The sequence below is a fragment of the Phalacrocorax carbo genome, chromosome 1, assembly GCF_963921805.1.
Source record: "Phalacrocorax carbo chromosome 1, bPhaCar2.1, whole genome shotgun sequence".
NCBI lineage: Eukaryota > Metazoa > Chordata > Aves > Suliformes > Phalacrocoracidae > Phalacrocorax > Phalacrocorax carbo.
In genome coordinates, this window is record NC_087513.1 from 80,098,370 (window position 1) to 80,125,747 (window position 27,378).

Consider the following 27,378-nt stretch of genomic DNA (forward strand, 5'->3'; position numbering starts at 1 on the left):
ACCCTAAGGGATTTGGGGAGACCTGAAATGGTGCACAGCCCGAGACTGGGAAGCACAAGGATGCAGCAAGGATTGAGCAGGGTCTCCCTAGCAGCATGTTTTTAATAGCTGGTGATATTTAACAGCTGTTTTATCAAACTGGACTGAAACACCTCCAGCACAGTCCTCTCTGCCCCAGTGGGTTAGAAAGAGTGCTTGAATGGAGCTGGAGAGAGGTTACAGAGCTTTACCCAGTTCTTAAGGCATTAAGTCACCTCCATTTTGAGCAAGGACAATTACACCTGTGTTGTTTTTATTAAGAAATGAATGGCAAAGACTGAACTGTCTGGTTGTCTTTAATGCTCTATGGCACTAAGTTGTAAGACCTTGTTTGTGATGATGCCACAATTAGGTCACCAGTAAGGTTAAATTCCGCTTCTTGGGCGTGACAGAGACTTGGCCTGAGATGAGTACAGGGTCTGTCAGCATTCATAAAAAGGAGTTAATGATGCGGCAGGCAAAGTGGATATCTGCCTGCTTCCTTTTCCTTAATTAAGGGCAGTTGGTCACAGTGGGGCAACTCAGGCCAGGCTAGGAGAGTTAGCTACAGAATAAGGTTTGACTCTAATCCCTGCTGAGACTGACTGTGTTCCTTTCACAGTGGGTATAAAAGACCTAAGGAGATTTTGCATGTATTCTAAAAATGTTGTCCATCCTTGCAATCTTAGGGTTTTGCGGTGTGATCTGGAAATATAATAAAAAGAGGCGCTGGGTGGCTTTGTGCTCCTGTGACTCTGAAGAAGCATTTAAACCCTACCTGATTCCAGTGTACTGTCACTGACTCTTGCAACATCATAAACTTTCTTAATATAAATCTAAAGATCAGAAACTTGTGTCTTAAGTTGTCACTGATTAGTTAGAGACACAGTCCTGGAGCAGAGTTTGAACAGGTGGACAGGATGGTCAAGACCAGGATTTTCAATAGTCCTTATGACTCTGTCTCCAGACTTTCTCTTCAGAGCCTGTCCCAGCATGGTTGTTCATCAAGCGGTCACTTAGGAAGTGACCAGCATGGGAAGAATCAGGCTTAACTGCTCATGTTGCAATCTTCCCAGAGGATGTGTTTACACCTGGACAACAAGCTTTGTTATCCTTCTGGTCAAGATGAGTATTCACATTAGTGTCTGACAAGCAGGAGGGAGGGAATTCAGGAGAAAAAACATCTTCATCCAAGTCCAAAAGGCAAGGCTTTGTCTATGTAAGTGTGATCAGTTGCTCAGTGTTTGTTATTACTGAACAGCTAAATAAAAGGAAGAGTGCATTTTAACTTGTCCCCTCCCTCCTGAGAGCAGATGTAGGGATAAATCAGTACAGTTGGATGTGATGACAAACCAGAGGGCCAAGAAGGCATCAATGATATGAGACATGTTTACACAGCAAAGGAAGAGGTATGATTTCCACATGTGCCAGCCTGAGCTATGAGAGCAGGGAAGGGATGGGCATTGGGCTTTGGTGTGTGGTTGGGATGGGAGTCAGCAGTCTTTCAAAGTATTGTGCTCTGTGCGGTTGCCTGAACTAAAGGCTGCATGGCTCACCTTCACTCTCAGGGTTAACCATAAACTAGATAGGTTAGGCTATACAGACAAGATTTTATGAGTCTGCAGTCATATCTCCTATACCATCAGTTTTCAACTGCAGAGACAAGAAATCAAGTGCTGGAATGCTCTTCTTGAAGACCATCTCGATATTCTATGTTGGCATTTCATGACTGCAGAAACACTGCTGGGCTTGGCAGGACTGGCTTAAAACCAGCACTGCTTTAGGGCAGGATGAAGGTTCACTGACCAAATAGTGTGGAGGAAATCTTGGCTGTGCTTTAATTTATTGTCTTGCATTGCTAGTAAAGCTAGATGCATAAATCATAATGATTAATAAATCTGTTAATCCTCCTTTTTTCCTATTTGCAAACTGTCTGAGCAATTTTCTCATCTGCATTTGTTATTCAGAATTTTTCACTGAGTAATTTCTGGAGAGAATTCTTGTGTTTTTATCTTGTCTGGGAAGTTATGCTGTATCTGACATTGGAGCTGTTTTCATTAGAGACATAAATCTTTCTTTTGTTGTTTCAGAATCACATTTCCCATGCTACCATTTGCAATTACAGATATGAAACTTGCTTTCTTTGACGGCTCTTCAACATCCATTTATCACTGGCTCTTTCAGCTGCTGTTGAAATGCTAGTAAACTGTATCACCCTTACATTTGGGACTAAACACCATACACAGAAGCATGAATGTACTTGCACAGAAATTAAAAGAGTGAATGAGCTCACTTTCACTTCAACTTCACTTCTGTGAAGTTTCCTTTTATTGATAGAGTTGCTAAAATTTGTGCATATAGTCTGTATTTTGTCTGAGTACCAAATATGTACAACAGAAAGGTGAGGCCATCCATGGGCTGTGTATGTCGAAGGCATGTGTCAAAGCATGTAGCATTACCATCACCCTTGCTATTTGCTCACCAGACACTAATGCGTCAATCCCTAATCAAAGTGGCCTGTACAGGCACAGAGTAGACCTGACAGACTTCTCCACTGATTAGAAAAGGCAGAAAGAAATAATTCATTATGGCAGTGATCCTTCAAATGGGGCATATGTAATACAGTCATTTGAGCAATACTGGCCCAGGTTCAGCAGGAGTAGTGGGGAACGAGTCTAACTGGACATCTGGTCCCCAGCTGGATGGCAGATGCTCCTTAGGGGCATCCCAGGAGACTGAGTCCCTAGAGATGGAGAGATGGGAAAGCAGGTACCCATCTTTCTAGGCCAGTGCTCTAACCAACAGGGGTGTAAAAAGGAAGAGGGCAGGAAGGTGAATGTGGACCACTACTCTGTTCTGTACTTTAAAAGAAAGTGTTGGCCACCATGGCCTTTTGGAGGGAGGAGAATCCTGAAAAATATGCTCTGAGAATGGTTACTAGGTCAAGAGCCTCAGGGAAAAGAGGAGGAGAAATATTTTGTTCCTTGATCGTAACTCAGACACTAAGCTGCTCAGACATCTCTGGGCTTGCAGAAATGGAGATTACTTGTCTCCGGGATCAGGCTCCAGCTGAGAAAACGTTTCTCCAGGACACAGTTTTTGGAATTGGGTGCCCAAATTCCACTGAGGTCTCACTGGCTACAGCCTCTTTGACCTTGTCTGATGTAAGTGTAAGGCTTTGGAGCATGCTGCTCCAATGTGAGCAGAGCATTTTCTGTCATGAAAGGAGAGGCTGGGACAGAAAAACTGTTCACAGGAAAATGTCTTAGTGCAGGAATTTTACCACTGTTGCTGGGATAGTATATTTTAGTGTTGTAATAGAGGGGAAATTTTCTGACAAGCTTGAAGTCTAGAGCATTCACCTTGAATTAAGCAAAGGGTGGCAGTTGGTGGAACAAGAATATCTGAACTCAAAAGCAAGCCAATGCATGCATGCAAAAACATTTGGCAATTGTTTAGTGGAACAACGACAGCCTTAATAGCGCAGCATTAGGCAGAGGGCCAAGAGGCAAAAATATTTGTAAATAGGGTTTGCTAATTTTTTCCACTGGCAAACATAGCAAAAGAGGGAGGGGGGAATTAGTGCTCTGAAGAGTCAGGCCTGGGAGCACAGGTCTCTCTAGGTTTATGAACAGAATCCTGCTGTAATCCACATCCCAAATGCAAATAAGTTTCTCTGTGTGTGTGTCTGTGTATGCGTGTCTGTGTGTGTGCGCAGCAGAGGGATATAAAGAAGATGTGGTAAGGAGGCATTCCTCCAGTTCAGGAACAGGAGCTGCAGGATAATCAAAAATACAGAAGGAACCTTGCTCCTCCTCAGAAGGATGCCAAGGCCTAATCATGAAACCAATGCTGGCAGGTGAGACTGAATATTTCTGCTTATGGACCTGGCCTTTTGGAGGCTCTATCATATTGTTGACGTTTGGGAGCTGTCAGAGTGGTTGCATCTGTATCCCAGATCTCCTCCCTCCCCTTCACAGCTTCCTCCTGCTGTGACTGTACAAAGGAGTTGTCATCTTAGACATGTACTCTGAAGCACACTGAGATAAGATGATTTGGGAGATCTGTAGCAGAACCAGTCAGCAGCTGGGCCTAGATTTACTCTCTTTCATGTTACTTGGAGTTGTCTCTTCCTCAACCCCTTTTCATTTAGAAAGAAAATATCCTGAGCAGATCCTATCTCTTCTGCTGCTGTTGCTGCTGCTCATACCTACATGGTGAACACGAGCTATGTGCTGCTGACAGAGGAATAGATGGAAGTCATGGGGGATGTCACTTCTGTAGAAATCAGTTTTTGATTACAAAATAGCAGATATCTTCTTCCAGTTTGTTTCTGGTCACAAACAGAAGTACGTTTCACAGGAGTGAAAATTTTGGAAGAGCAGTCGTTCTTCTCCTTTCTGACATTTGTGCATCAGATGATAAGACCTACCTTTGAGCCCACATTTTGCTCCTTGCCACAGTAAGAATAAACTTGACTGTGATACAAATTTACTGCAGCAAAGAGCAGGCCATAAGGATTTTTTTGAACTTACGCAATGGATGAATGGAATGACCTCCTCATACTGTTAATGTTTCTTCTTGACCTTGAAGCGCAGTAACTCATCTCTCTCATCTGCACACATTTCATTATCCAAACAGGTGATACTTGTATCACAGTTGGATTTAAGCTGAAGGCTTTTGAGGTTCCCTTTTGAGGCAAAGCTTATCTATTTCAGATTGGCTTCAGCTTAGCCAAAACTGAAGCTTTGAATAATTTGTATCTAAATAGTGAAAAAAGGAGTCTTGCAACACACACTGTTCATGTGAATAATAGAAACCCTTACAAAAACCCAAAGGTGATTAATGATAAACCTCCTGTTAACATTTACCTGACAAAAAGAAATAAAAAGGCATATTAGAGGTGACAAGAAGGAACTAATGGGTGTTTTACACAAGTAATGTCAGTATTTCAGCAGTACTCTCTAAATCACTGACTGCCGTTCTTCCTCCCTCTGAAATAATCTGAGCATGTATAAACTAAAAAAAGAAATGTTCAAGGGAGAGCTTGCACACCTAACAGCTTTTTCAGAGGGGACTGGGAGCAGAGTAAACACAAAATGTCTTAAGCTAAAGTTATCTCACGATAGGTAATAATATCCTGCTGGCATATTTAGTTTTTCTACAGAATGTTTTGCACGTCGAAGTTCTTACTTCCATGAGAGATAAGAAAATATGTGACTGTGTAGAAAAGCTTTGGGTGTCCATCCTATTTAAAACCAAACAATGTGCTGCTTCCTCACTGATGTACAGAAGCGAGGAGTGGGTTCTTAGGACAATCAATCCTCTGAAATATTTTTTCACAGTCAGTTTGGTGAAGAGTCAAGCACAGATTTTTATGTCTCCTTTTTAACTTCTCTGCTGCATGCCTGGAGACTTCATGTTTTGCCCATCTGGTTGTGGGAGGTTGAACCAAATTCTCCCTCCAGGTCACTGATGCTGCGCTGCAGCTAACTACGTAGGTGAGCATGCAGCACCTTTGCGCTTTCCTGATTTTGGAGGGGATCTGGGAGCCATGCAGGAACTGTGCACAATAGCTGAAACACCTATGGTCTCCACCAGACGTCTCCTGATCCTCCTTTGACACGTTAGCCCTGGGCCAGTGAGGTGGTGACGTAGAATCAGTAGCAAGCCATCAAGTTTGGTCTGGGGGCTCTGCAGCCCATGTTTGCCTGAAGACTTGGGCTGCAGAAGCCTAGAACTTGGTCCTGGCAGTTCAAGAAGCCGTACTTATTTATTAATGCATTTAATAAATATTGAAAGAGCAAAAGGTCATGGGCTGACTCTCATGCGAAAGTTTTGCTCTTTGCAGAGTACAGAAGGTTGCTTACAGTGAGATTGGGAAGCAAGCCCCCCAGCTCACTGCTTTTGTGGCTTGTGACTGAATCCCACTAAAAACAACTTGTGATTTATTTCAGCTGCATAATAATATTACAAAGTAATAAAAATAAAGGCATATTTAATGATGTCCTTCCATTAAATGGTATGCCCTGGCTGTCTACCAATGGCTCTGCAGACCTACTGGCGCCTGTGTCAAGACTCTTTCTTTCACTGTGGGGAGAGACATTAAATACCACGATAGAGTCCTATGTACCACCAGGTTATGCTGCACAATTCATTTCCATTAGGCAAGTAATTTTTTCCTTTTCTTGGCCATTGCAACTTTGTTATGCTAATAAATACACTTGTGTAGTGGGACCCAATTTAAACAAAGACTTGACATAGTAACTTTGCTGGACACATCCAGAATGGGACATCTGGGTCTCATCACAGCCAAAGGTCTCTTCTCTCACCCTCTCATCTTCACAACATATCAGTGCTCTCAAGCACAGCTCTCTCGAAGTCTCCAGTATGCATTTGTTATTTTCATTATTAGCTGAAAAAAATCAGGCAATCCCTGTTCAGAAGGGGAAAGGAAGAAGGGTTTTCAGTTGCACAGGGAACTGGAGAAAAAATGAGGAGGAGAGGAATTACAATGGTAGGACAAAAATCATTTATTGACATCTTCCTTCTCAAAGGATTCAGAAGCATTTTACAAACTGGATACAGATCAGTGCTCCAAAAAACAAAATGCTGCTATCTCTTGGGCAAAAGTACAGTGGCCATGCTTGTCCTCCTAGTGTACAATGCAATGCGTGTGGTGGATACTACCCCATACAGCAGTTCAGCAGAGGAGGGCTGAGCAGGCAGCGTTACAGTCCACTGATGGTTCAGAGTCTCAAAAGCCTGTTTCTGTGAAAAGTGCAATGGTACTTGTTTGTTAGGATCTTCATTTTCTGCCCTTGCTGTGCTATTTGGGATAGGCTGGAAGTTGCTCTCAAGCAGCCAAAGTGAAGTGAGCAGCTTTTCCCCATATGTACTACCACGTGCTGATTTGCTGCAGAAAAAACCTGGAATTGCACGTGCTTTCACCCCACATCAGACCACACCACATCACACCACACCACACCACACCACACACCACACCACATCACATCACACCACACCACACCACACCACACCACATCAATCACAGCTGCTGTGTCCACCTTGGATAATACCCAGTAAACCGCAGTAAAGCTGCTCATGCTGCAGGGTCCGTCTATTTAACCCGCCTGCCACGTTCCTACCTAGGGACAGTGCAAGCAGCTAGGGAGATGCTGGAGTGCCTGGAGGTCAGAAACAGAGTGTTTGAGGGTAGTGGTGCTGCACTTCTCCTGCTTGAATAAATGCCAAATATTCTGAGGAGAGAGGCAGGGAAGAGGGCAGGCGAGGCGGCTGGATTCAGACACAAAACCTCAGCAGAGCTTCCAGGGTCTGGAGCTGCCATCAGGGGCTTGCAGTGTAGATGTTGTGCAGCGTGAGATTAAAGCTAACAACCAGGAGCAATACTGCCATGAAGGTCCTTAGTGCTATGTAAAGGGCTCGGTTCATCTCTGGCTCAGGGATCGTTTCCCACATAATGAATTACCAGCACCACTTTCTGTAGCGCTTGTGTTTTCCTTGACAGTTTCCCATCCAAGGATCCAGCAATGTTGACCTTGGTTAATTATTCCCAGAGGGAACATATACGCACAGCATCCTCCCACATGAAGCTGTGCTGCCAGACGAATCCCAACCTGTTCCAGAGGTGGAGGAAAAGGAACCTGGGGGCAGAGAGAACAGCTCTGCCCACTTGCCGCTCTCTCTGAATGACCCTCTCCTGTATCATCTTGATTTCCCCATCAGACCTTGAACTATGATGCTCTATTTACTTGGCTGAAGAGCCAAATGAGTTTGGCATCTGTCACTCTTCCATTTACAAATTAGTGGCCAATGCTGGAAGTATTTTATTTATTTTTTTATTCTCTTCTTGTAAGATATTGTTTGTTTAGTCACAGAAACAAAGCATGAATGATTACAGCAAGGTTTCTGCCAAGCATTTTTTATGCACTCCAGAGTGCCCCTTCTCATGCCATGATTGGATCCACTCATCAGTTGTGGAGACGTTTTGAGAGGGGGAAAAAATGTTCTTCAACGTGCTACTGTCTTCTGGCCCTTCTGCTCAGCGATGTTCCTGAGCGACAAGAATGTAACTTGGCTAGGCCAGGAAGCAAAGCCTCATGGCAGGCAGCCTAGGCTGCCTCTCCTAACAAACCCAAAGTGTTTACTGAATCTGTGCGCTTAACTGAGACTTCATGCTCTGTTGCTTGATTTCTCGTGACAGCTCACTATTAAATTAATCTGACATATTAGCCCAATGAGAATTTAATAACATATTACATAATTATTACATATTCTATAAAATAAATTATAAATGGACATACTATGTCATACAGAATTAACATGTTTTACACCAGCTTCCTTTGCAGCCATCCCCCAGTCACAGTGGTCTTGGTAAAGGGCTAAAATGGTAATAACGAAAACATGCTGAAGTAAAATGTTTAACAGTTGATTTTTCCTTATACCTCATAAATAAGGAAGGAGAAGGAGAAGGAGAAGGAGGAGGAGAAGGAGAAGGAGAAGGAGAAGGAGGAGAGCCCAGCATTTTTCCCTTCCCACTTTGCATTTTACTGAAATTGCAGGTCTAGCCAGTTCTGTGACAAAAATACAAACAAACTCTGGAGAGCTGGGGGTGTCTGACTTAAGGAGATTGGCTGGCTAGGTGCAGGGCCTAACCTTTAATCTGCCTTGATCGCTCCTCCAGGATCTCTTTCAAAAGCTCTTTTTCTTCACTCTAATGTTCTGCCAATCATAATTTGTATTTCTGAACGCATGAAAGAACTGTTTCCTGTCTCCGGTGGAAAGAGGGAGGGAAAAAAAAGTATTTAAAGTCAAAACGAAATTTTTCTTTTAAAGCCTACTACAGGAAAACAAAAGCCGTTTCCATTACGGGCACAGTTCAGGCGTCTCTTTAAAAGCAGTCACACACAGGAGGTGTTAACAAGCCATGTGCATGGGGTTACATTCTGTTTTCCATTCAAGTGTCAGCTTCGCTAGCTTGCAATCGGAGGCAAATCAGTGATCCATGGCTGAGCACATCAGAAAGGTATGATGTAATGGGCTCTGCGCTCAATCCATCCTTCACACGGGCAGCGGAGCCCCGTCCCATCGAGTTAATCATTGACATGAGACATGAAAGAATCGCCTGGGCACTGACGCGGGAGGGGTCTCGGGAGGGGAGCACGTAACCCCCCCCCAAGCTGAAGAGGTGGAAATTTTTCTCTCTTACCCGGCCACCGAAGTCTTGAGGAGGTGCTTGGCACTGCTGGGAAAAAGGCTCTTTGATGAGAATTGGATGCCAGCTCCCTGTTTGGAGGTGCTGGTTTATGTGTAGCAGCTCCCCACCACCACTCGGCTAATCTCTATTACATATCTACAGACAAAACAGCTACTTGGCATTGTGTTGCGGATGTCTGCAACTTTTGCCAGGACGTTGAACAGAGGCCAGGAACTTGGGTGGAGACAGGAGCCAGAAGGTCATCTGGGGTTGCTGCTCTTTGTTAGAGCTAAATAACGTTGCGAATGTATTAAGCCCCTTTCCATGCACTGATTTTATTTTTTTTTCAATGCCTTCAATAGTCTTTTTTTTTTTTTTAACTGCACTGGATTCATGTACAAATATGCAAGGCAGAGCAGTTTGCTCATTTGCACTTAGCATGAAACCCTAAGTTTGAGGTTTTTTTAAAGAAAAAAGCACCAACATACTCACTGCAAGGGTTTGCTCTGTGAGAACAAGAACTTGGGTGCTTTGTCATTTCCTCTCTTTCAGACACTGATCAGACACTCACCTTCACGAAACTATCAGACAATCTCATTACTGTTCCCTAAGAGGAGAAGTTTAAAAGAACAACAACAACAAAAAAAGCTGGAAGTGGGCTGAAGCAAATTGTGGCATCTGGAATTGCAAAGTTGCTGCTGGATCCTACACCCCTGCTGAGCGCTGGTCATGCTGATGGAACACCCTGGTGGGGACTGAAAAATGCACGAGTAAGATTTGCACTTTATACAGCTGATGTTGTTGAATGAGTGCTGTGGCTGCATGGATGAATCTGCTTATTCTGACTTGAAAGATGTCAAAGTTTACATATATATTATTGAGTTGTTAGTGTGGATTTCCTCCATAAAACAGGCTGCAGATGAAAGCAGGTTAATACCTCAGTGACGTAAATTATGGTTTCTTCCCATGTCAAATTACAGCAAAATAGTTACAGACTGTCATGGAGACAGTAAACAATTTGTTTTCAGGAAAGTCATGTTATATTCTTCTTTTTGACACCATGGGAAGTGTATGGCTGGGTGAACACATGGAGTTCAGGGATTTGTGGCAGGTATTCTCTTCACTGGTGAGACTGATGCTTCTGTGGCTGTAGACAAGTGACTGCTTCTTTTTTTTATTCAGGTATTCTTTTGTCCATGAACACATACTGTCTATTGAAATCTATCCATCCCCTGCTCCACTGCCTAGGGTACAAAAGCCATTGGGAGATGTGTTGTTGAGATTGACATCACCAGGCTTTTGGTGCTGGGGGACAACCCTATTCTGCTCCAGGTAGGACAAGTTAGAGGTGAGCATCCTTATTTTGTTTTTCCTTCTGCCCATGTTTTTTGGCCAGTCTTTTCCCTGACAGATAGTGTGTAGTAAGACAGAAAATCACAGCATGGCCCTACAACTTCACAGGTATTCTCCACAGTCACCTCTGCTGAGCATGGCCTGATGCGTTTGGGATGGGATGCAAACAAATGCCACTGGCCACCAGTAAATCTCACATTACCTCAGGTGTTTCCCAAGTTGCGTTCTGTGATGGATGCCCTCCTGGTCCTTGGCAGTGCTGGGCTAGCTTGTGACACATCCGTTGTAAGGCCCCTCTCTCAGGAAGAGCTTTGTGTTGCTTCCTTGGTATGTAACAGGCAACGTGAGTGTATGTGTTACCCATCTGCTGCTCCAGTTCATCCCTGGAACAGGACTGCTTTCTATCAGGCAAAAAAGTCCTTGTGTATAAGATGCAAATACATATGTATCTCTAGATATTTATATATAGATATATGGATACACATATATAATAAATAATAACATGTATAAACATTTTATTAATTAAATAATAAATATGTAGGTTTATATATTTTTTCCCCAGACTCTTGCTGATGGAAGGTGTTGTAACATAAAATATTTTACTCATGGCTATGTTTATCCAGACCATGGCACTGTTTTCCAGAGACATTATCTAATTCTGACATCTGAGAGACTCTTAGAATAAGATTTTGTGGTAACCACAAATAACAAAGGCAGAAAGATTGTGGAAAGGTAAAAAGGCTGATCTTGATTTGCAGCAGGGAAGTTAAAAATTCCCTGCAGTCTCAATCCTATGTCCCAACCCCTTTATGCTGCTTCGCTGTTTAGTAGGGCTTCTTTTTTTTTTTTTTAAAGGACAAGACAAATTGTCTAGCCGCAAGAATTTAAACAATGCTTTTAATCTGAGTGAAGAAATATGCTTGTACTGCTTGGCTGCCTTTAAGGTCTACTATTGCAATATCTCAGCAAAAGGTGCATTCATAGAAGGGGGAGCTGTAGCTTAATGAAGCTGCACTGTAAAGCTTATTTATCTCCACTGCACTAGATTTACAGTTCTCAATAATCCCCTTGCCATTTTTTTCGGCTGAGAAACCCTCAGAGGTGGTGCCTGCCATGGAGGCAGGGGGAGGTACACTGCTCCCCTGGCCCAAGCAGCACTGTTCCCACCATCCTGCAGCCAGACAAGCTAGCTGATAATTGATGTCGGTTTTAAAGTAACCTGTGTTTTAAGAAAAATGAAATTTCACTGCAGCTTTTGATTCTAAAACCACGAGGAAATGCACTGAACTGCACATTTTTCTTGAACAGAAATAAAATTTTACTCCCCAAGGGCTGGTGAGATCTTGATGCTCTTTTTACATGGTTCAAGCACCTAACATGAGCCTCCCCACCCTTTGTCTCCACCTCTATCTTTCCTCTCTTAGACCAACATACTGTTTCACAGGGTCTTGATATTGCTAGTGAGATTTTGTGTGCACGTGTCTGTATGGCCACGATGAGGTGTACAAGTGAGTTGTATAAAAGGTTGTATAAAACCCTATGTAAGGACAAAGACTCAGACAGTGTGTCTTATTTCCCTTTAGGGGACACAGCACCAGATGCTGCTGCTGACAACAGCAGCCCTGTGCTGCTTCAGGACCCAGCCTAGTGCCCAAACAGACTGGTGGGAGCAAAAGGGAGTCACCGGCGTTTCCCATTAACTTCTGGAGTTCGCTGCTTTCCTCAACATACCAAAATGTGCGTCTCAGGGTTCTCAGCTGTATGAAGAATTGGATATGTGGCTTGTAAGGTCAGAAAGGTTGGCTGTTCCTGGGTACACACGTTTTCTTAATGCACGTTTGGGAGGGTCAATGCACTGTGTCAGCAAAAACAGCTCCGCACACAGATATACATCCACATATTGGAAAGAAGGGAGACAGATGGTCTCTATTACCCCATGTAACCAAACGCAGGATGCAGATGATCCAAAACAATTAGAACGGGAGTTTTTCTATCAGAGTTTTGAAGAGATTTCATTCATCACATACTTAGTGGCATGGCTCCAGCTCCAAGGATATATCTGGGATGGGAATTTAAAAATATTCATAATAAAGTTTTTCTGCTCAGTATCATGTTATGAATTCGAAGTGTAAAATGCCTTGACTCTTTAAAACCAGAAGCAAGAGTTATGCACCACCCTGATCCTGTGAGTTTCCCTTTTCCAATGGGATCACAAGAGTGTTTCTCCACTTTCTTCATGCCAAGGACCACCTAAATTTTTAGGAAAATGAGTCATCAGACCAATTATATTACTGCTGCCACAACGTTTTCATTTACAGCAGCAAAACACCAGGCTGATATTTGCACATCTGTGTATTTTCTCCATTTTGCCTCCTTGCTGCTATACTGTGAGAATGTGCCTGGTTTTCATTTTTGAAAATAGTTTTAATCGGTATGTGGATCCTCTCCTAAAGTTTCAGGGACCACTAGAGGTCCCCAGCCAGTGCTGCAAAACACTTGCCCAGGGCACCCCTTTCCAATCGCCAGTTTACCTTGGCCCACTGGCATCGCAGCAGGATGAATTACCGTCTTTGGCCTCTTGCTGATGTAACTAAGCAGGAAGAAATGTCACGTTCGTACCAAGCTGGGGAAAATATTCATTTAGCAGGTGCGTACGTGTTGGTTTTATCCCCTGACTGCTGAAGCTGCTCAGTGCTTTGGAATTCTCCTTGCCTTTAAGGAGGGGTTAATGGGCAGAGTGAAGGTTATTATCCTATAAACACAGATGATCACATGAACCTGCCACTTCTCAGCACCTCCTTATAAGAGAAAGGGATGAGTTTGGAAAAGATCATCTAAAAGAGGGACCTAGAGAATCAGACCTTTAAATCCATATTTAGTTCCTGAGCTGATTTTTCTTCAGAAGTGCTGCTCCTAAGTAACTCCTCCAGTTCAGTAGAAGTCATTGTAATGAAAAAGTCTGTGTGTATGGATGCCATATATTTTAAATCACTTCATCTCCTGTTAAAGCACAGCCACTTCTGGGTAACAACACGGCAGATGTTTAATATGTCATGTCACAGCAGCTCTCCATAGCAGATTTCAGCAGGACAGGAAGAATGCCATGAAACTGCAAGAAGGATTTAGTTAGGCGAGACACAATTACCAAAGTTGGACTATGTCCAGGACACTGGGGCAAACCCTCCTGCCTTTGCAAATTTGATTTTAACAACTTTAATTTTAAACACCTGATAGTCGTATTTCTTGCCAAAGGAACAGATTGCCAAAGGAAAGTAAGAGAGGCAGCATTTCCTAAGCAAAAAAAAAAAACTCTCAGAAAATGAAGAAAGGGGGAAAAAAAAGTTTCCTCCTATATGGTTTGTGACACCTCAGTGGGAAACCATGAAATATCCGCTGCAGAAACACATTTTCTGGGCTGTAGGTCATCTCAGCTTATATTACCCCACAGCCTTGAGCCAGTATTTTGTGCGTGGAAGTGATGAATTGTAGAACATGGAACAGCACAAGGGGATCAGCCTACAAAGGCCAGGTCAGAGCAGTGCAGAAAGAAAACAAGAACATGCCTAAAAAGAAGAAAATTCGATTTCTTTTGCTATTAAAACATTTATGCACCAGAATTTATTGATGACATTGCAAATATCCACATCCAACAACCTAATGGTTCAACACACCGGCTTGCTTATGTGGAATTCAGCTGCATCTATGGCATTGCAACAAAACAAGCAAAGCAAAATGAATACCTGAAAGAAAGTACCTTGTATAACATAGACCCTCTGATAGATAGCTTCTCCAGGAAACCAATACTACCCTACAGAAGGGTACTTCAGAGTAGTTTGCAGAAGAGTTGCTTTAAGTAGAAAAAAAGCTGTACTTGCATCAACCTGAAAATAACTGGAAGTACATGGAGAATCTCTTTTCCTCGCTTTTTCACCCAAGTGAAACAACCTTCTCCAGTTGCTGCTGCAAGGAATTTAATGAAATAATTCATAACCGAGAGATTATTTCCATGTTTGTATGAAACATAAAACAAGCATTCTGGGACTTGCTCTGTACCATTTTCAGCTCAGGTTATGTTGCACGTGGGACACATTTATCTCGTATGGAAAAAATCTGAGCTACTGATTTCCCTAATGTATAGGCGGGTCACACCGTGGTTATCAGCGGAAGCTAGGTTGTGGCTGTTGAGTAGTATATGGCCCTGAGTCACGCATGCAGCTTCTATTCAAAAAAAGGGGAAGGAAGGAGGGCTCAGGTAGATGTAATTGTACCTACTTACCAGCATACTGAGGTTACAGGACGCTGCGGGTTCCTGATGCAGTCTCCCTTCTGCTGTGTACTCCTTACACAGCCACACAAGACCTTAAACCAGTTCTGCTACCCTGTCTTTAATGCCTGAACACATCCCCTTGCTTCTCATTATGATAAAGTGCTGTTTTGGGGTTTGATGGGCATCCACAGACCCCTGCAGCCCATCAAACTCACAGGTCAGCAACTAAGCCCTGAATGGCTTTGTTAGAGGATTAAATTTGGTATGTTCAACACACTGTTTATGCCCAGGGAATGAAGCAGACCAAAGCTTCAGTGTACTGCTTTTTCAATCAGGTCTGCTGCCTCATTTAAAGAATGGGAATATTTTAGACCCACCTACTATTAAAAAATATTATTATTACGGCTTTGCTACATACTGACATATCCCTTTGTGCATACTGTTTTAAACAAGAAAGTGCAATTCACACGTTGAACATAAAGAACATAATGAAATAGTCCGTGTTTCACTGTTTCCTCATCAGCACGATAATGAAACACAGATATGCTTTATCTACCCTGGTGATGATGAAGCTCAGACACTAATCAGAGGTTTGTTGTTATTTTTGGCTGTCACACACACAAAAATACAGCGGAAACAATTTTTCTTTATCTTTTAAAACCCATGCATGTAGAAAGGAGGCAATGGCTTTACACAGTTATCTGCTTATCCATTTATTCTGTAAAATAAAAGGAGTAGTGCAAAACATCTCAGCCTCACTTCTCCTCTGGTGTAAATTAAGGTGGTTCCAGCACCCTGTACACCAGGGCAGGATTAGGCCCTCTGGTACAAGTATATGAATTTCCCATTTCAAACACTGGTATGAAAACAGTATTTCTCTTTCCTCTGCCGCCTTCTGCGTTACCGTGTTACCTTCATCTCCAGTGTTCTGTCATTTCAGAAAACATTAACAAATCTGTAATCAGCAAGCAGAAAGAACCCACCTTGTCTAATCAGCAGAAAACTCTTTTCTATCCTAGCATTGAGCTCCCAGTCACAATCACAGCTAATTAAGATGCTATAAACACGGACAGGCCGAATGCTCATCCATGATCTCCACCCTTCAGTGTGAATATACTGAAATTCCACTCTAAGGCCCGTATCTGCATTGGTATCCAAAACCTGTTATTGATAATTTAAACAATTGTTTTACGAATTCCTATGACATTATAGCATCCTGATTACAAAACATTTAAGGCAGATACTTCCTTTTAAATGTACGCTTGAGCTCTGAGCTGCTTTAGAATTAATATGAAAAAAAACCCAAAATCCTTTCTTGTTCATTTGTGACAGCAGTACATTGACAGTCGTTATTTCTCCCAATAAAGAGAAGCATCCGTTCTCCCCTTAAAAGAAAAAGACCCTGCTACTTCACGATAGCCTCATGCATGGCAGACTTTAGGGCTTTTATGGACAGCTCGTGCAATCCTGGTCAGAAAGTAATTCTGCAAGTAACCATGCTACAAACCAAAAAGGTACACAGTGCCAGTGGTCTGCTTTAAAATCACAAACACATGGAGAGACAGTTGTGCAATTTTTCTTAATTAGAGAAAATCAAGACACTTTAAGAAAGAAAAATAGATTAGAATGTTTGAATCACAACCAAAGTAAAAATAAAACTAAACATACAAAAAGCCCAGTCCCACACCTTTATGCTACATCTCAACAGGCTGAAAAGTGTGTAACAGACTGGCCAGGCCCATAAACACACTGAAGACACTGCAAGCAGCAGTTGACAGGTTGGCCATCATCTTGCTTCCTTTGGGTAAAACTCCCTTTGACATCAGCTGGAGCAAGGCTGGTTCCTAACCCCTGTATGTAGCTGGAAACAGGGTCTGACCCTGCAATTCGCTGAGCATCTTTATCTCAGCATGCAGAAACACAGTAGAATCACTGCCTTGTGCCATGTGGGGGAAAATCAACTATTATTTATGTCTAAACACTTATAGCTCTTAACAGGAAAAAAAGAAACACACTAAACCCTCCTGATGTTGTATGTAAAGCAGGGTATACCACTTGCTCGCACCACCTCTCATGCATACACCTGACACGCACATGAGCATGCTCATTTTTACCCAAGAAGCACCTTGGTTTGTTTAGATTTGAGACAAAAAGCAGCAGTCCATCATCTCACGTCATTCTGAAAACCTGACATTTACAGAGCTCTTTCCAAATGAGCTCATTAAATACTGCATGCATCTTAAGGCCATATGCAGCAGTATAATTTAGAGCGTATATTTTACAGGTTTCTTTTTCTGGTTTATCTGCTGATTATTATGTGCTTAAAACCTCAATTATCCCAACTAGTTAGGGGAATAAGAAAGGGAAATAAAAAGTAGGTGACGGAAAAGTATATGTTAATAAATGCCATAGAAAAGCAATCCATACACCACCAAGGTTGTTGTATGTGTAATACTTCAGTGTTACTAATGCCCTTTCTCTTCTTATAGAAAGATGAGTAGTATGAATAAAAAGCACAAAACTGCAACTAAGCCATCTCCCTCATTGTTACTATGTTCTTACAAGCAGCAGGCATTTTAAAACACTGCAGACAAAAGCACAGCAGATTTTATCTTCCTTTTCACTGTACAAATTCACAGACCTAGATGGAACAGCGCAACCCAAAATGACTTGAAAGATACAAAAATATAACTGAAAATTTCTTTCCATAACATATAAGTTTAACTACCTCATGTTTAACTACCTACTCCTCGGGGGGGGGGCGGGCAGAACTACAGAGTAAAATGGCTGCTTATATAAATGCAAATAATTGCAAATAATTTCAGCTTTCTCCATTTACATCCCAACAATATGTATGTTTGGTGCCCAAGTGCTGTTACTTATGCCCTGAATAGTTTCAAGCACAAAATTCTGTATCATAAAAAAAGTCACAGAAAGGGCTGGGAATTTTTTTTAGTGTGCCAGGCCTGTAAAACTGAGACGGTGAAACTCAGTGAGCCGACCCTGCTAAAACCAAAAAAGAGGGTACGTAAAGATGTGACAGTATCAAAGACCTCATCCATACAGTCACTTGTCCAAGCACACTATTGCACATATACAGTTGTTTTAACTGTTTACTGCTTTCTCATGTACAGTGATTTTTTTAATGCACGTTAAACCGCTAGCGTTAGCCAACTTCTGTAGTGTCCAGAATTGCTTACCAGTGATTTTTAAGGCCAGCAATTTCTCATCAAAGTGATTCCAGTCGATTTGGCCTGACCCCATCCCAATGAAAGTATTTTCTGTTTTCACTGCTGCTGTCAGGAATACATCTCTGTGGGATGCCCCTAAGTGTCCGCTGCCTGCACACCTGGTTTTTGAAGGTGGAGGAAGCTTGGCAGATGTTTCCAGCCTCTCTGGTGCAGAGCAATCCTCTCCTTGCTTTCAAGAAGTTGACTTCTTTGCAGCAGCTTGCATATTCGCTTTGACTTGCTTCTTTGCCAAGTAGTAATCTGGAGAACAACACATATAAAGAATTAGCGCTACAACACTGAGAACGGCTGCTTTTCAAGAAATCTCTCAAATCTCTTTTTTGTGTTGAAGAAGTCATTTAGACTTCTCTGTGTCTCGTGAATGAACAAAATTAATACCTTTAGCATGTTCCACATAAAGCTATGTAATACCAAGTAAAACAAAGGAAATGCAGTGGCTTTTATCCAGTTGAAATCAAAAGACTTTGTACCCTCTTATGCAAGCTGAGCAATGTGACATTTCACTCCAAACTTTAGATCCATGGCTGCAGTGCTTTCTAGGTGGAAATAGGGTTTTTTTTTTCCTCCTTAAAAATAATGAAAAAATACTCTGCAAAATCAGATCTGAAGAACTATATATGTGGGGCGCTTTTTTTCTGCTTACTAGATCAAACTGTGGGTTCATGGAGGACTGCATAAAACCTTGCACTACCACTGAATTTTAACTTTATTTGCTCAGAGAGTCAGCACCGTGGTCATGGGGAGAACACCCATTACAATTTCTAACATACAGGTGGCTGAATCTTTGTTTCAGGTGCAAATGTAGATCAACCTTAACTACAGAACCATGATTCAGAAACCATAGGAGCTTCCCTATAAATTCCTTCTCTGCCTCCCAGCCTTGCACAAAAAACACATACTTTTTTTTCAGGTAAATAAGGCAGAATTCTTAGTTGAAATGGAAGCTAGATGCTTATTTAGAGTTCGTGGGATTTACCTGGCGTAAATTGTCTGTATTCATAGTAACGAATTCACTCCAATTTCAGTTGAGGATGTGGGCTCCACGCTATTTAAACCTCAGCTTTCTATATAGTCAAATTGGCAACACCTATTGAGTCCTAGCAGCATCAAGTCTTGCATTCATTTCAACGCAGAACATAATCAGTGGGATGACCAGAATTCTGTAGGCTTTCACAGCCAAGTTCATGCAAGGGGATTCCTGCAGCCCACTTCCTGAAGGATATGCCTGCATGGCACCATGGCACAGTGCGATGGAAAGCAGTGGTACCTGAGCTAGCCCTAAGTTAAACTTCTGGAGTAGAACGTGATCCCAAGGAGAGTATATTTTCCCAGGCAGGAGCATACACTGCTAACTCAGTAGAAAAGCAAATCCCACTATTACTATAACCTACTGTAATCTCTCAGTGGAACAGCAGAGGAAAGGAATAGCAGTAAGAAAAACAAGCTTATATTGCCAAATGTAATCCTTACTACTTATTTCTTCCATTTAAAAGACTTCTATATGGCTATCCTCCATTTTATTTTGGGGAAAGAAATGTATTAGGAATTATACTTAGTAGATTAAATTCAGAAAAGACAAAAAGTCAGTATTCCCATTTATGCCTGTGAAGTTTAGCAAGACACCAACTGCTCAGATGCCCACATAATGGAGCCTAGTTTCAAAACTGATAGAGGTACTTAAAAGCCAGGGAGATGCAGATTCCCCAGAGCCACATTCAGATGGCCTCCATCTAAGCTACTAAACAGAGTCCAAGGAAATTGGCTGGTTTGCCTAAGGGACCCTAAAGACCACCTGCACTGGCATAATTAAGGTACTGAGGAGGATGCTGCCTGCAGCCTGTCAGTCAGAAAGCCTGGCCACAGGGACCTAGGACAGAAAGATTTCTGTTGCTTAAATATACCTACCTAAATACCTGCTTTCCTTTCCACCCCATTTTCTCCCCAGCCATCTTGCATGAACTATCTCCTTCAGTAGTAGGACTGGCTAGTGAAAACATACGGTTGTTACCAGTTCTCTCTCTTGGCATTTCGCTAGGAGGCAAGGATGTATGAATGCCTCCCAGGAGAGCCAAGGTCTAAGTGTATCAGACTGAGGCAAGCCAAAACGTTTGGAAGAAAAAAAGAAAAAGGAGAAAGTGAAAAAGGCTTTTAGCCTGTATCTGAGCTGCTTTTAAACTTAAGGCTCACCCAGAAACAGAGCAGAACCACACTCGGTCCACAGTGAAAAAAAGAGAATGGAGACAGAGTAAGTCTACATAAAAGGGTTGGGAGATAGAATGGAAAATCTACTTTCATACTAGTTATCTCTCTGTGTATCTAAGGAGTCTAAGCAGGCAAACCTCTGCTCCTTCCACTCTGGAGGTGCCAATGCCCACAAAACCCCATGGTTGGTTTTTAATATATTGATACTTATTTAATGGGCCACAGCTGTCTTTGAAAGGCTAAATTATATGCACATTGCTGGATCTTAACGTAAAGCATCACAGGGGTGTTGTTGGCTACAGCAGAAAACAGATAACTGGGTTCAAATCCAACCTCGGGTTCAAATCCAACCTCAGGTGCAAATCCAACCTCCTAAACTAGCCTTTCATTACAGGATAGCAGAAGATGAGAGAAGGGGTGGAACCATGGGGTCAGACCATATCAGCGGGCATCTCTTTTTCCCTGGCTCAGTTTTGCCTCAATTACTTCAGTAGTGCCCAGAGGGACAAGGCTGCTACAGGAGGAAAACTTCCAGTGCATCCTTTAGCTGGCAGCAAGATGTGTGTGTGTGCATGCGCCTGTGAGAGAAGGGTTGAGAGATGGACTGATCTCCAAGCCTCACCGAGAGAGGAGAGTGCAAATGATTCTCCTGGCCCATCTCACACACCTAGATTCCTTGGGGAGAAGGGTACTGTTGTTAGACTAAAGTGTTTTCTCTTATAAAAACACATGTGGGAAAGTGCAGCGTGCATCGTGGTATTTTGGTTTCCACATCCCCTGATGAAATGTTTCTTGCCTGGGGAAAACAAAACAGAAGAAAAATATCCCCTGGAAATATCTGCATAATTTACTCCCACACACCTTGTGAGAGATTTACAATTGAACAGCAGTTCTCTCAAAACATCACAACATTGTGCTCTGAATTACACTTCTGTACTCCTACCTGTAAATTATACTGTTAATTAGTTAATGGCTGTAAAGTGCTTTGGAGAAGAAAAGAGCACTCATTAAATATCATTGTTCTGTACTCCAGTGTGCAATGTTCCACTGTTCGTTAATCTCCAACCTCTTCCTGAACCTCTCACTAGCAATTAAGTTATATACACTCAAATAGCAAATTGGTCTATTGTTTGACTTAACTGAGATCAACATCACCATTCAGAAAGTGTTTCCTGAAACTTTAGCTTCAATTATCTTCTAGGAAATTTCAAGCTGGTGTCTCACATCAAATTCCCAAAAGAAAATCCTTGTTCTACATCTTGAAAACCTCAGTCTTGGATAAACCAAAACCCCAATACAGACAAGGGAAATCTAATATATGGGATTAGATTTTTCAAACAAACTCAAATCCCATTGAGAAGAGAAAATGAGGGGCCAGATGTTCAGAAGAGCTTAGCATGCAGGATGCTGAGAACTTTGAAAAACTTAAAGCTCTTTTATGGGTGCTGAAACCCACTCCTTTGTACATCTGGCAGCAAGTCCTGATGAGAGGCATTTGAAAACCCAGCCCCTCCTGCCACCTGGCCAAGTTTAAGATCAATTTGCCCTTAAAATTCCTGGATGCCTTCACTGAGTATGATATCCAAGCTGAAGTTAGCAGGAGACCTGGCTGCTCTCTCTGGTTTCTGGTCTTCCTCCTAGGGCTCAGCTGGCTGAATGGCTTTCCATATTGCACTTGGGAAAGGGTGCACATGGCCAAACTTAAAAGCAAGCAAAAAGCCAGAAACTCCCATCCGATGGGCAACCCTGTTTTCCTGTTGGGTTCCTGCTTGAGAAATCACCTCAGTACTTTTCTTAGACTGCCTTTTTAAACTTCTAACTCTCCTAACCATCCCAACCACCCTTCTGCAAGAAGTGGTTGTTATCTTACTGCTCTGTGACAAGCCCTAAACAGAGCCCCTGAGGGCCAGGAGAGGGGTTGTGGCACAGCACCTTTGAAAAACACAAGCCCCAATACCCATCAATTTAGGGTGTGCCTTCCTCCTCCTGTAGATGCTTCTTTGAAAAGTTGCACTTTCTTAAAGCAAGACTGGTTTACGGGCCCACCAGAGAATTTCTAAGCAGTTGCTGGGACCAGGCTTGATCATCTGAGCCACACCAGGGTCTCACACACCTGTCAAAGACATCTGTCGTCTTTTCTTTTCTTCCAAGATCCTCTTGCCCCCTGTTTTCTTGGAAGTCTTGGGTTTCTCAGTAAGCGCCACCTGGGCAAAGTGGCGATCCTTGTCCCCCATGCCCAGGGGGCAGTTCAAGTGCTGCAGTGGCCTCCGAGCATCTCCTACCATGCAGCTGTGGTAGAAGGTGGGCGCCTCATGGCCCTTGAGCTCCTCCCACTGCAGGAGCCCCTCCACTGGCATGTCCTGGAGGAAATCGAAGTTCCACTTCTGCTGGGCACCCTCGATGCTGTTGCGCAGCATGTGCTGGAAGTCCTGCCGCAGCTGCTCATGGTCTACAGGGCCAAAGAGGTTCCTCCGGGCATGGGTCATCTTCCCCAGGCTCTGCTCCATCCTTTCTCCCTGGTGCTGCTCTCTGGCGAGTGTATACAGCAGTGACTCCCTGCCAAGGACAGAGAGACCATCAGCTACCCTCTGCATGCTCAGTTTAGTGGGCACTGCACACTCTTTCAGGGGTGTGTGGCAGTAAACCTAGATACTTTTAATCCCACTACAGGAAATCTTGGCCTATTTTGAAAGAAATTTATCCCAATTTCTAGCCCAGAGTGAGAATTCCCATCTAGAGGATGTGTCTATAGAAGGATGGGGAAGTGTGAAAAGCCCTCACCTCTTCTGTGCACCCCTATTTCGGAGTACACTGAGTGAGGGCTTGCTCTAGGGGACAGAGATGCACGAGGAAGTGGACAACATCCCCTGAGGCAGTGCACCAAAATACAGCAAGCACAGAAGTGGTACTTGGAAAAAACGGCTGCGTGTATCACCTTAAACAAGGCGAAGGGCCTGAGAAAGAGAATTTCCATGACAACGAAGGGTGATGGCAATCAGTGAAGTACAGAAGACGTTTGATTTTACAGTGAAGGTAGTATCTCTTTCCTGACTACTCTTACCATTTGTTTTTGCAGTGTCAGCCAAGTTGGAAGCTAAAGATGATTAGAGCAATCACCGGTTTCTTGCCTGACATTTTTATTCCCTTTTCTTGAAGCAACTGCCTGAGAAATGGTCCCGGTCCCACAAAAAAACACTAAAAAACACTGCCTTTCCTACAATGGCAAATCCCAGTCAAGCACCAGTACGTTGACTCCCCATTTGGCAGGCTGGCATGGGGACAGAAGAGGTGGGGTTTGCACCCTCCTCTGGAAGGTAAGGTGGAGACACGCCAAGACAGAAAATAGGGCATTTTGCAGATTTCATAGGCCAGAAGGGCATAAATATACCAAACACATTCACCCACTAATTCCTGCACCAGGTCTTTAATTTATCTAAGAGCTTGAAAATAGACCTTAAAGGTCATTCAATTCTTCTTCCGGATCCACAAAATTCAGCCCCTCTCACAAGCTCTGATGTGTGGCAGTGGACAGGCTGAAAAAAAAACCTCACAGAAACACCAGCAAACAGCCAAATTTTGGATTTGTTGCACTACTGAATTCTGAAGGGCATAAAGAGTTTGGGGACAGAGCTGAGAGAGGTCAACTGTTCATTTGGCTACAGACCATGCAGATAGTCAGAGCAGCAGAGCTCCTGCAGAACCTCAAGCTTCAGGCTTGGCCTCCAACATCTCAAAGGGTGCTTCAGCCGCAACAGACACAAACCCAGATGTGACTGGTATAATTACCCCCCACACACATTATCTTTGCAGCGTTGTATCTAACCCACGTGAACTCTGAGCATCCCTCACAATCACACCCCAAGTGCCTACTCTGAAAATGTCACTTGGTGGCTCCAGCATCAAGAGCTTGTCAGCAACGGAGCAGTGTTGGCACTTAGATGGCCCTGCACATAGTCTGCCACAGAAAACCCAGATACTGAGGGATGCGGCTACCTCCTCCTAGGTGAAAGCTGAGTGTCAGTTCTGCAGCTGATAACACACCTGAGCAGCAGAGGTCCAAAGAGGTGGACTGGCTCCTGCATCTGTTCATCAATCTTATTCCTTGCCCTCAGCAGCTCTGAACCAGTGTTCCCCAAATGCATGGCCCACAGCCACAGTTCACTGAACCAGAGAGCGCCGGGCCTGGACTGCCCTTCTGGTGCATGATTGATTTCCAAATGTTGGGTGCGGTTCTCTGGAGGCTGATGTCTCCCATGGAGCTCCAGGAAGGGAAACAGAGTAGCCCTGTTTGGTCTTGGACATCATCTGGGGCTGATCATTAGGACTGATGGGACTACAGTGCCTCCTGGGCCCCAGCCAGGTTGCTCCGGCGGTACCACACCATGCCGTGTGGTTACACCAGTGCGTTTGGCACCACGTGGTTACACCAGCGCGTTTGTCGTGAGCCTTCAGCACTCAGCTGCCAACGAGAGCAAAGCTGGCAGTTGCCCACCAGATGCTCCTCGCTCCCCGCACGACCTAGGAATGGTAGGAAAGCACTTTTCCTGAGGAAAAGCAGCTGAGAGCACAACAACAAGGATAATCCTCTAGGTGGCATCCAGAATCCCCAAACACAAAATTTTTCCCAGGGTTGCACAGAGCCTCACCCTTAGCTGTCACCATAGTTAACAGCAATCACACTTCCACTGCGTCTTTATCTGGTGCCAAGCCCTCAGCAGCTTAAACTGAGTTCACTCAAAGGCAATCAGGTCTTAGGAAAAGGCAAAAGGTCTTAGGAAAGGACACACAGCGCTTTGCAGGAATATTCCTCTTTCTTAGAAACCTTCCTCATACGTATAAGGAACCGACTGTTTGGTATCAGTGAACCAGCGTTAGGAAGAAAGAGGGTATTTAACAAACAACTATGGCCTTTCCTAATAGCATATTTTAATATCACACAGGAAAGAATTAGGAAAGACTCTGCCTTGCTCTGCTAATGATTATGGCTATTCCAGTGCAGCCTGCGAATCCAGTGCCTTGTCTTTAAGACTGTCTAATTCCAGGTGTTTCAAAGGAAGATAAAAAGTCAGCAGAGAGGATAATTATAGAATAACCTTTCCCTATGGAAAGTTTCCTCCTAATGCTTTTAATTATGTCATGAATCACAAATGTTTCTAACTCTTCTAAACTTACATCATGTGTATATACTGCCTGTTGCCGTTTCCATTATTTATGGTCGCATCCAGGGTGAAATCCTGGCCCTACCGAAGTCAGTGCAAGTTAACCGCATCAGAACCAGGATGCGGCCCCTCGCTTTTTCCAGGACTCCTTCCAGGTCTTGGCTCCAAAGCTGCACCGTCACTATTCCCACAGCTTAGTCTGAGTTGCATGGGTGTATTAAAACACCTGTAAAACAAGACCAAAATGTTTCTGAAATGCAAAAACATTATTGGTAGGGTCCTTTCTTTCTTAAGCCATGATTTCTGTGCCACCTGAGCGCAAGCTGTGAGCCCCATTCTGGCAAGCTCATACCTATCCATACACGTGTCCCTACTGAGCCAAGACGATACAGGACAAACGCTGAAGGCTGGAGTTCTGCACCAGCAGCGGCCACTTCTGTTATCTCTCCAGTTCTGTGCTAGCTCTAACGAGTTGAGAAAAGAAACACAAACTTCCTAGGCAGATAAGCGCTTGCTTCTTGCATCAAACTTTCAGAGCATCAGAGGAACGTTATCTCACATTTCTGTATTTGCAATGTATGCATGAGTTAAAAAGAAAAAAGACAACAAGCAAGGGAATTAATGCTGTGGATATTTCATTTTCATTCTTTCAGTGAAGGTCTGTTTCCTAAACAATTCTGATACTGAAAGTTGCTAGCTGCTATACATCTCGTTTTCAGATGCACAGCTTGCTTGTGGCAGGTGCTCAGGTACCTTTAACTCATCCTTTTCTAAAACCATAGCTGGAAAAAAGGTCTCTCCGTCCCTTCGGGGTGCAAAGGGACCCACAGCCCCTGTCCCTGCCTTTAAATCCTTGCACCTCTTCTCTGCCTCCCCAGGCGCCGGCTGCCCCGGCAGCGCAGCCACCGTCTGTCCCCGGCACACATCCCCGTTGTGCGGAGGCGAAAGGGGTGGGGGGGGGGTGCGTATGTTGTGGGGGGGGGGGTGTGTGTGTGTAGGTGTGCCTGCAAGATCGGGATTTATTAGTCGTAACCGTCAACAACAGATACCGAGTGCCCCGGCGGCGCCCATCGCGGTGCTGCCCCCGGCGGGGATCGGTCCCGGGCGAGCCCGCCCCGCGCACGGCGGAGGGGAACCGGGGGTGGGGGGGGGGACACACGAAGGAGCCGTTCCCAGCAGCGGGGCTCTCCCCGCGGCCGGGGCTGGCAAGTCCCCGCCGTGCGCCGCCGGCAGGCTGCGGGGAGGGTGCTCCGCCCCTCGAGGCCGTCCTCCGTGCAACCGCGCCCCGCGTCTTGCTTACACCCCCGGAACCGGGGGCGGTGCGCACCCAACACCGAGCGGGACCGGCAATGTCGCCCTACGGGGCTGTCCCGCTCCCCCCCGGCCCCGGGGCTCCCGGCCGGAGATCACTTACATGCGGGGCGTCCCGAGTGCCGCCTCCCTGGCGGCGGCGGGGAGCGACGGGAGGCGGCCGGGCCGGGCGCCGCTGCCGCGGGGGGCCGCCGGGCTCATGGCGCGGCCCCGCCCCCGCCTCACGTGCCGCCGGGGCGGGGCGGGCGCCCCTCTTGGCGGCGGCGGCGGCGGCGGCGGAGCACGTGGCGCCGCAACGTGACGCGGCCGACGCGCGGCGGTCCCCGGGGGCGCGGGCGGCTGCGGGCGTCCCGCCGGCGGGGCGCGGAGCGGTGCTGCCAGGCCCGCGCCTCCGGGGGTGGGTGCAGAGAGCGGGGCTCCGGCCCCGGAGCCCGTCCCGTGGGCCCGGAGCGTTCCGAGGGACAGTGGGTCGTGGTCGTGGTCGGGCACGACAGGTGCCCGAAGGACTGCCCCGCGTGCGGTGGCGGCGGTAGGGCAGCAGCGCGGGCCGCTTGGCAGGGGTTTGGTGTTGAGCAGCTTGACAGCATCCCTTCCGTGGCA

The 27,378-nt window shown here is 44.6% G+C and overlaps 1 protein-coding gene and 1 long non-coding RNA gene across 3 annotated transcripts; one reads left to right on the forward strand and one right to left on the reverse strand.

Annotated features, from left to right (window-relative positions):
- Positions 1-15,707, forward strand: LOC135315202 (uncharacterized). Its single transcript, XR_010374650.1, has 3 exons — positions 1-10,005; positions 10,418-10,567; positions 12,172-15,707. It is a non-coding gene; the product is annotated as an uncharacterized LOC135315202 (long non-coding RNA).
- Positions 15,708-16,415: 708 nt separating this feature from the next.
- Positions 16,416-27,017, reverse strand: LOC104041102 (cyclin-dependent kinase inhibitor 1). Of its 2 annotated transcripts, XM_064461867.1 has the most exons (4): positions 26,882-26,988; positions 25,481-25,693; positions 22,422-22,864; positions 16,416-18,346 (listed from the first exon to the last, which is right to left on the reverse strand). In XM_064461867.1, the coding sequence occupies exons 2-4, from the start codon at positions 25,483-25,485 to the stop codon at positions 18,279-18,281; spliced, it is 516 nt and encodes a 171-aa protein (XP_064317937.1). In that variant the 5' UTR covers positions 25,486-25,693; positions 26,882-26,988; the 3' UTR covers positions 16,416-18,278. The 2 variants fall into 2 exon arrangements, with proteins under 2 accessions (XP_064317937.1, XP_064317930.1); XM_064461860.1 differs by lacking the exon at positions 25,481-25,693 and having other exon boundaries at positions 26,882-27,017.
- Positions 27,018-27,378: the final 361 nt, after the last annotated feature.